We start from the raw sequence: 10,239 nt of genomic DNA, 5'->3' as shown, positions 1-10,239 counted from the left end.
TGAAAGCAGTAGTTATAGTGCGATTGAAATGTATGTATGACCTCATAACATTTTTCTAAATATGTACTCATGTAATTCAACACCATGTTAGCCCTTATAAATCGTGTGTGTGTGTGCGCGCGTGTGTGTGTGCTCGCGCGTACGCACACGGGCATTCCTGTGCCGTTTAAGAAAGCTCCAGGAAAATAAGTCACTGACTCATTTTGTTCCTAATGATTAACAGGATAATTAATTCAATACATTTAGTTGCTTTCCTACAACTTGTTTATTTTATCCATTTTAATCTCCACAATGCAGATTTTATCGGGCCCTGCACAAGGTAACAAATTGAACATAGGTTTTAGGTAACATTTCAAATCATCATTATGGCACGGTGCTGATGTGGAGGCAGGGTGTTCTGATTTGATGAGGTTGGGAAAGTGTAACCACCAACACTGAGCAGTGGATACTGTGGATAAGATGATCAAATAAGAAGAGGTTTATCCAATTTGATGATACTCATCCTTCAGTTGAAGGTATGGATTAAAGGGGGGTGGGGTAAAGGTGATGCATTCACTATTTTTAAGTGGGGATAGTTCTTGAAGATTTGATATTTTCTGAATAATCAATTTGCCAATTGTATTTTCTCCACAGTGCCCAAAGCATGACACCGTTGAAACCAACATTGGAGTAGAGAAGTGTGTCTTTGGAGGACCATTCTCACCTCTTAAGGTGGCAGGGACTGAAGTGCAAACGTGAGTATCAATACCTTTGCTTCAATAATGATTACAATAGGTGGCTATCAACACCAAATCGGCATCATTTGCTAAAGTTGCAATATACCTATACACTCAACCTTAATCCATCCTTCATGTGTTAATTTCGGCAACTAGCTATTTTTCCTGACTAAAATGATGATGATTACGAGGGGAGGGGGGNGATTACGAGGGGAGGGGGGGGGGGGGACGATAACTATTACAAATGTACTTTTAATTTTAGTCTACGAAAATGACTAGAGGAGAATGACTAGAGAAAATGACTGAGGCTAATGGCATGCGGCGCAAGAGCGGCAACACGGAATAATGAATAATGGCGCACTTCTGATGTGATCAAAGCAAAAATAGCCTACAAGAAAGCGAGGGAGTAAACAGTATTGTTTCTACACTGAACAAAAACGCAACATGTGAAGTGTTGGTTTCATGTGCTGAAATAAAAGACCCCAGAAATGTTCCATACGCACAAAAAGCGTATTTCTCTCGTTTTGTCCACATTTGTTTGCATCCCCGTTAGTGAGCATGTGTCCTTTGCCAAGATACGATGTCAATTCTGCCAATAAGAGGATTGTATGAAATATTCTGTATGTTTAGGATTGGAGAAAAGGGGACATTTGTTTGCAGAATTGATATCTTTCAGTCGCACGGTCTGATTGAGCTGATCTGCCTGGCTATCATCCAACACTGCTCCCACTTCACTCCTAACTCTTTTGAACTGATGCGAAGCAAGGCACCTGGACACATGACTTGTAACTAATCTCAACGAGAAACAATGTTTACTCCCTCTCTTACTTTCGTGTAGGCTATTTTTGCTTTGATCACATCAGAAGCTCTATTTTCCCATGTATGCCGTTATTCATTCATCTGTGTTGCCGCTCTCACGCCGCATGTACACACGATAGAACTCAGAGGATATTTAGCAATAAAATATTCATTATTTAATAGGGGAAAAAATGCTTTGACTTGAGACTAAAATTAGACACGTTGTCCAGGGTTTTAGTCGATTGATAATAACAATTTGTCACATTGTCCACGGTTTCCGTGGACTGATAACTAAAACTAACGAAGGATGAAATGACTAATGAGACTAAGACTAAAAGGTATTTTAAAACTAAAGATAAAATAGCTGGCAAAATATAACTGATCCAGCCCTCAACCTGTCCAGCATTTATTTTAATCTGTTCACTAACCAATCCACCATGGTTCTCATCTAATATGAACTGTGCTCCAGAGTATGTTAGTGTAACGTCTAATTATAGAGGTTATACAGCGAGGGATCTCACAATAAAAGGGGGGGGGGGGGGGGGGGGTGATTATACACGCCTCAAACTCAACTCTTGACATCAACGCCAGTTCCACTTCGTTTTTTAATTGTTCCCCTCCAGTCTGGGACTGCTTTAGACTTGACCGGTGCAATTTAATCATCAGGTAGAACAGAAATCTAGCAGGCTCCGGATTTCTAGGCTAAGAGTTGAATACTGCTCTACACTCTATTCTGTGTATAATATTTTTTTAATGTATTTATACCTTGTGGTGGGGACAAAAAGGCCACTTTAATGCTATGGCGGCATATGAAAAGATGTGTCACCATACCAGAAGGTCCAGCAGGTCAGGGGTCATTTGGTCATTGTTCGTATTGAACGGTACAGCCTTGCCTATAGAGGCAGGGGTGTCAAACTCATTCCATGGAGGGCCTAGTGTCTGCTGGGTTTTCCTTCCAATTGAAGACCTAGACAACCAGGTGAGGGGAGTTCCTTACTGAGACCTAGACAACCAGGTGAGGAGAGTTCTTACTGAGACCTAGACAACCAGGTGAGGAGAGTTCCTTACTGAGACCTAGACAACCAGGTGAGGAGAGTTCCTTACTGAGACCTAGACAACCAGGTGAGGAGAGTTCCTTACTGAGACCTAGACAACCAGGTGAGGAGAGTTCCTTACTGAGACCTAGACAACCAGGTGAGGAGAGTTCCTTCCTGAGACCTAGACAACCAGGTGAGAGGAGGTCTTTACTGAGACCTAGACAACCAGGTGAGAGGAGGTCCCTTACTGAGACCTAGACAACCAGGTGAGGAGCCTTACTGAGACCTAGACAACCAGGTGAGGGAGTTCCTTACTGAGACCTAGCCAACCAGGTGAGGGAGTTCCTTACTGAGACCTAGACAAACAGTGAGAGGAGTCCTTACTGAGACCTAGACAACCAGGTGAGGGGAGTTCCTTACTGAGACCTAGACAACCAGGTGAGGAGAGTTCCTTACTGAGACCTAGACAACCAGGTGAGGGTAGTTCCTTACTGAGACCTAAACAACCAGGTGAGAGGAGTTCCTTACTGAGAACCATGACAACCAGGTGAGGGTAGTTCCTTACTGAGACCTAGACAACCAGGTGAGGAGAGTTCCTTACTGAGACCTAGACAACCAGGTGAGGAGAGTTCCTTACTGAGACCTAGACAACCAGGTGAGGAGAGTTCCTTACTGAGACCTAGACAACCAGGTGAGGGGAGTTCCTTACTGAGACCTAGACAACCAGGTGAGGGGAGTTCCTTCTGAGACCTAGACAACCAGGTGAGGGGAGTTCCTTACTGAGACCTAGACAACCAGGTGAGGGGAGTTCCTTACTGAGACCTAGACAACCAGGTGAGAGGAGTTCCTTACTGAGACCTAGAACAACCAGGTGAGGGGAGTTCCTTACTGAGACCTAGACAACCGGTGAGAGGGTTCCTTACTGAGACCTAGACAACCAGGTGAGGGAGTCCCTTACTGAGACCTAGACAACCAGGTGAGAGGAGTTCCTTACTGAGACCTAGCCAACCAGGTGAGGGGAGTTCCTTACTGAGACCTAGACAACCAGGTAGTGTAGTCCCTTACTGAGACCTAGACAACCAGGTGAGGAGGAGTTCCTTACTGAGACCTAGACAACCAGTGAGGGGAGTTCCTTACTGAGACCTAGACAACACAGGTGAGGAGAGTTCCTTACTGAGACCTAGACAACCAGGTGAGAGGAGTTCCTTACTGAGACCAAGACAACCAGGTAGGGGAGTTCCTTACTGAGACCTAGACAACCAGGTGAGGAGAGTTCCTTACTGAGACCTAGACAACCAGGTGAGAGGAGTTCCTTACTGAGACCTAGACAACCAGGGTGAGGAGAGTTCCTTTCTGAGACTAGACAACCAGGTGAGGGGAGTTCCTTACTGAGGACCTAGCAACCAGGTGAGGAGAGTTCCTTACTGAGACCTAGACAACCAGTGAGAGAGTTCCTTACTGAGACCTAGACAACCAGGTGAGAGGAGTTCCTTACTGAGACCTAGACAACCAGGTGAGGAGAGTTCCTTTTGAGACCTAGACAACCAGGTGAGGGGTTCCTTACTGAGACCTAGACAACCAGGTGAGGAGAGTTCTTACTGAGACCTAGACAACCAGGTGAGGAGAGTTCCTTACTGAGACCTAGACAACCAGGTGAGGGGAGTTCCTTACTGAGACCTACAGAACAACCAGGTGAGGAGAGTTCCTTACTGAGACCTAGACAACCAGGTGAGGGGAGTTCCTTACTGAGACCTAGACAACCAGGTGAGAGGAGTTCCTTACTGAGACCTAGACAACCAGGTGAGAGGAGTTTCTTACTAATTAGTGCCCTTCATTCATCAATCAAGTACAAAGGAGGAGAGAAAACCTGCAAACACTCAGACCTCCGTGGCACAAGTTTGACGACACCTATCGAATATGCTCCCGATAAATGGGATGTCAGCCCACAGCCCTACACGGTGACACCCACATATTACAATTCCAAAGAGTTTACACAAATATTAGCATCCATAGCTATAATTGCCTGACTTTACAGTCCAAAAGGAATGCTCAATGTGCACAATAGTGAAGTGATTTCCCACAGTTAAAGACCCGCAATAAGACCCACGCCGCTAATATTTATCAACTCATCAGAATTGTAATCTGTTGGTGTCACTGAGTAGGTGGATACCCCCATTTCATGTATGCACACTTCATAGGTACCAACTTGTCCAACCAGTATACTGAGTACTATGATAACTAGTCCCTTTCTATACCAACTTGTCCAACCAGTATACTGAGTACTATGATAACTAGTCCCTTTCTATACCAACTTGTCCAACCAGTATACTGATTACTATGATAACTAGTCCCTTTCTATACCAACTTGTCCAACCAGTATACTGAGTACTATGATAACTAGTCCCTTTCTATACCAACTTGTTCAACCAGTATACTGAGAACTAGAATAACTAGTCCCTTTCATGTAATTTTTTTTTATAGAAAATGTAAATATGTAATACAAACAAATAGTTACAGTAGATTATATACACACTGATTTCAGTAAACATCGTAACATTATTATGTCAGGTAATGATCACAATAACTAACATCATTAGCATTTGTGATACTTAGCAGGTCTGTACCAAAGGGCAGGATCATACAGCATGGTATTGGTACATATTGGTACTGAACATATTGTTGGATGGATGGAATATTTAGAGGCAGCAACATGGCGTCCAGCTCTGAAGAAAGGTGGCCAGAGATAGAGGGTGGAAGTTAGAGTTCAGAGGTGACTGGAGGGTGGGCGGGGTCAGAAACCTGACACCTTCTGTGAGGCGGAGTTGAGGAAGATGACAGAGGTGTTCTGCCAGTCGTCACCTGGGGGGTCCTGGGGGGAGAGGGGGGGGTCAGTCAGTCAACTCACAGGTGTTTAAAACAAGGGGACCAAGGGTGTATTCATTATGGAAACTGTTTACTGTTTAAGAAACAAACGGAAGCATACGAAACGAGGAGGGACCTTGTACAATAGAAACTCATTTGCGTTTTCTGTTTGGAGTAAATGGTTTATGTTGCAAAACGTTTCGCAACATTTTGCAACACCCCTTGTGTGTTGGATCAGCTGACAGTTGGAGTGGACTTACACTGAGTCTGGATCAGCTGATAGTTGTAGTGGACTTACACTGAGTCTGGATCAGCTGATAGTTGTAGTGGACTTTCACTGAGTCTGGATCAGCTGATAGTTGTAGTGGACTTACACTGAGTCTGGATCAGCTGATAGTTGGAGTGGACTTACACTGAGTCTGGATTAAGCTGAATTGTTTAGTGGACTTACACTGAGTCTGGATCAGCTGAATAGTTGGTAGTGGACTTACACTGAGTCTGATCAGCTGATAGTTTTAGTGACTTACACTGAGTCTGGATCAGCTGATAGTTGGAGTGGACTTACACTGAGTCTGGATCAGCTGATAGTTGTAGTGGACTTACACTGAGTCTGGCTTCCAGCTCCTCTGCCTGTCTTGTCCTGTGTGTTTTGTCTGAAAATATATGGTGAGGTTTAACTTAGGAGCAATAAAATATGCTTATTCCATTGTCTACCAGCAGACAGTGTCATTGTAACAGGACACATTTCCATGAACTAGTTATGAATAAGGCCTGCATTTTGTTCACTAGAAACCTTCAGTGTGAAATCCATGTCATGCCTTCTGTGTGTTTATAAACCTACTATACCCAGTACAGGACTCACTGTATTGGTCCAGTATCTTCCATGGCAGCAGCACCAGAACCATCAAGATGAACAAAACTCCACACACCATCAGAGGAAACTCCCATAGTGGCCTGCAACACACACACACACAGGGCTACCTATAGATGTGGTAACTTCTACCCATGGTTACCTATCCTTCCCTGGTCTGCAGTGTTACCTGTGGGGGTCTGCTCCTTTAGCTACGTGTCTGGGAAGAGGAGACACAGACGGAGACACAGGAACAGACTGGGGGCTTTCTTCTGGTGGGGACGTCACTGTAGGAGCAGGCGCTGCGGGACAAACACACAACAGGTATCTTAATCCTGCTTGTTCTAATTCCTGATTCAGCCAATCATATCTAATCATCATGTACCTGTTGTGGATGGAGGAGTGACCAGGATGTGGACAGCCACCTGTTGTTGTCCTGCAGCACACCAGTACCAGCCTGCACACACATGAGAATATTAATAACCGGTACCAGCCTGCAGATACATTAGAATATTACCATGGTAATAACCACCACCATTACCATCCTGCAGATGCATTAGAATATTACCATGGTAATAATAACCATTACCATCCTGCAGATACATTAGAACATTACCATGGTAATAATAACCATTACCATCCTGCAGATACATTAGAATATTACCATGGTAATAATAACCATTACCATCCTGCAGATACATTAGAATATTACCATGGTAATAATAACCATTACCATCCTGCAGATACAATATAATATATAGATTGTCTTCATCATCAAAATCCACATAACTGCACCATGGTATATTATTTATTATGAGTTATATTCTCCATACCTGTATCTCTCCGGGCCAGTCCCTTCAGGGTGATAGTGAAAGCCTTGGTCAGGTCATCTCTGATCTCTACTGCCTGGTCTTCATACCGCCCTTCACCATCTGTCACCAGACAGGAGCTCCAGTCACCACTACGACACCACCGCTTCTCATGCTGCCTGACAACACACACACACACACACACACACACACACACACACACACACACGTCACTACGACACCAGCAGTTCTCACTCTGCCTGACAACAGACAGACAGTCACAGACCCACAATCCTACTGGCAACTGCACAAAATCACAGGCCTACTGTAGATGTACTCTCTCTGCCACAAGTCACATTGGGAGCAGGAGTTCAGTTCTGATGCTAGGGTATTCTATATAGACAGGTTACACACCATTCAAATACATATATGTTTATATTCCGGACTCTGATCCAGAAGCTAAATTCCTGCAATTTCTATCCATTTTACCATGGGGTTTTTGTACTGTGTATTCAAATACTGTATTCTCAACATTTCTGATTCTATTTCTACTACTGTACATTGTATTTTAGTTACACTGGTTTATACACACCACATATTTATTTGCAGTGCATTCGGAAAGTATTCAGACACCTTGACTTTTTCCACATTTTGCTATGTTATAGCCTTATTCTGAAATGGATTAAATTATTTTTTCCCCCTCACCAATCTACATAATGACAAAGGAAAAACAGGTTTTTAGAAATGCTTGCTAATTTATATATGAAATGTAAATGCAATAACACATAGGTATTCAGACCCTTTACTCAGTACTTTGTTGAAGCACCTTTGGCAGCGATTACAGCCTCGAGTCTTCTTGTGTATGACACTACATGCTTGGCACACCTGTATTTGGGGAGATTCTCCTATTCTTCTCTGCAGATCCTCAAGCTCTGTCAGGTTGGATTGCCGCTGCACAGCTATTTTCAGGTCTCTCCAGAGATGTTAGATCGGGTTCAAGTCTGGGCTCTGGCTGGGCCACTCAAGGACATTGAGACTTGAGACAACGCAGCCACTCCTGCGTTGTCTTGGCTGTGTGCTTAGGATCGTTGTCCTGTTGGAAGGTGAACCTTCGCCCCAGTCTGAGGTCTTGAGCTCTCTGGAGAAAGTTTTCATCAAGGATCTCTCTGTACTTTGCTCTGTTCATCTTTCTCTCAATCCTGACTAGACTCCCAGTCCCTGCCGCTGAAAAACATCCCCACAGCACGATGCTGCCACCACCATGCTTCACCGTAGGGATGGTGCCATGTTTCCTCCAAACGTGACGCTTGGCATTCAGGTCAAATAGTTCAATCTTGGTTTCATCAGACCAGAGAATCTTGTTTGTCATGGTCTGAGAGTCCTTTAGATGCCAAGCAGGCTGTCATGTGCCTTTTACTGAGGAGTGGGTTCCGTTTGGCCACTCTACCATAAAGGCCTCATTGGTGGAGTGCTGCAGATATGGTTGTTCTTCTGGAAGGTTCTCCCATCTCCACAGAGGAACTCTAGAGCTCTGTCAGAGTGGCCATTGGGTTCTTGGTCACCTCCTTGAACAAGGCCCTTCTCCCCCGATTGCTCAGTTTGGCCCGGGTGGCCAGCTCTAGGAAGAGTCTTTGTGGTTCCAAACTTCTTCCATTTAAGAATGATGGAGGCCACTGTGTTCTTGGGCACCTTCAAAGCTGTAGACATTCTTCACCAGATCTGAGCCTCGACACAATCCTGTCTCGGAGCTCTACGGACAATTCCTTCGATCTCATGGCTTGGTTTTTGCTCTGACATGCACTGTCAACTGTGGGACCTTATATAGACAGGTGTGTGCCTTTCCAAATCATGTCCAATCAATTGAATTTACCACACGGGGACTCCAATCAAGTTGTAGAAACATCTCAAGGATGATCAATGGAAGCAGGATACACCTGAGCTCATTTTCTAGTCTCATAGCAAAGAGTCAGAATACTTATGTAAATAAGCTATTTCTGTTTTTTTATACATTTGCAAACATTTCTAAAACCTGTTTTTTCTTTGTTATTGTGGGGTATAGTGTGTAGATTGATGAGTATATAAAAAATATAAATATTTTTTAGAATAAGCCTGTAACGTAACAAAAAGTCAAGGGGTCTGAATACTTTCCAAATGCCCTGTATATACTAGATTCTTGATATAGCTTACTAACATATCTACTGCTGTACATATCATTCTTAGTATATCTACTGCTGTACATATCATTCTTAGTATATCTACTGCTGTACATATCATTCTTAGTATATCTCTACTGCTGTACATTATCATTCCTTAGTATATCTACTGCTGGTACATATCATTCTTTAGTAATATTCTAACTGCCTGTACATTCATTTTCTTAGTAATCAGTCTTACTGCTGTACTGATTAATCATTCATTAGTATAATATCTACTGCTTGTACATATCCCTTCATTTGGTAATATCTAGCTGCTTGTAAGCATTATGCATTCATGTAGGATACCTACTGCTGTACATATTTGCACAATTTCTTAGGTAGTACGTTACTGCTGAAAGCATATCATTTTGCATAGTATACTACTGCATGGAACATATTCATTCGTTATGTATATCTACTGTGACATATCATTCTTTGATATATCTAGCTGCTGACATAATCATCATTGTATCTTTTGATTATATTTACTGCGCTGATAGCAATATATCTTTGGGTGTAATATGCTATGAACTGCTGAACATATCATTCATGTGGTATCATCTACTGCTGTGTACATATCAGTTCCTAGTAGATACGTCTACTACTGAACATTATCATTCTTAAGGTATACTATCTGAATGCTGTAACATATTCATTCTTAGTATAGTCTACTGCTGTACATAGTCTATCTCTTTAGTATTCTACTGCTGTACATATCATTTCTTAGTTAATATCTACTGCTGATACATATCATTTCTAGTATATCTACTGCTGTACATATCATTCTTAGTATAAATACCTAGCTGTGTACATATCATTCTTTTAGTACTTACTTGCATTGCATTCTAGTATATCTTGTTGTAATTAATCTGGTGTATATACGAGTATAGACTGCATCTGGATCACTGTTACCACGTGCTATTTGGGTTAATTGGGATTCGTTTCTGACATTTCAAAGATTTAAATGTTTTA

At 42.8% G+C, this 10,239-nt stretch overlaps 1 protein-coding gene across 1 annotated transcript in view; it reads right to left on the bottom strand.

Annotated features, from left to right (window-relative positions):
- Positions 1 to 5,009: 5,009 nt before the first annotated feature.
- LOC111979088 (CMRF35-like molecule 5) overlaps positions 5,010 to 10,239 on the bottom strand; it is a 6,936-nt gene continuing 1,706 nt past the window's right edge. Inside the window, exons 3-8 of the mRNA XM_024009375.2 lie at positions 7,097 to 7,251; positions 6,649 to 6,720; positions 6,454 to 6,565; positions 6,276 to 6,367; positions 6,017 to 6,066; positions 5,010 to 5,420 (exon numbers count right to left, since the gene is read on the bottom strand). Coding sequence (XP_023865143.2) covers positions 5,343 to 5,420; positions 6,017 to 6,066; positions 6,276 to 6,367; positions 6,454 to 6,565; positions 6,649 to 6,720; positions 7,097 to 7,251 — 559 coding nt within the window. The 3' untranslated portion in view covers positions 5,010 to 5,342. The remainder of the gene's footprint in view (positions 5,421 to 6,016; positions 6,067 to 6,275; positions 6,368 to 6,453; positions 6,566 to 6,648; positions 6,721 to 7,096; positions 7,252 to 10,239) is intronic.

The sequence above is a fragment of the Salvelinus sp. IW2-2015 genome, linkage group LG19, assembly GCF_002910315.2.
Source record: "Salvelinus sp. IW2-2015 linkage group LG19, ASM291031v2, whole genome shotgun sequence".
Taxonomy (NCBI): Eukaryota; Metazoa; Chordata; class Actinopteri; order Salmoniformes; family Salmonidae; genus Salvelinus; species Salvelinus sp. IW2-2015.
The sequence above is the reverse complement of the archived record's forward strand: the minus strand, read 5'-3'. Positions and strand labels throughout refer to the sequence as shown.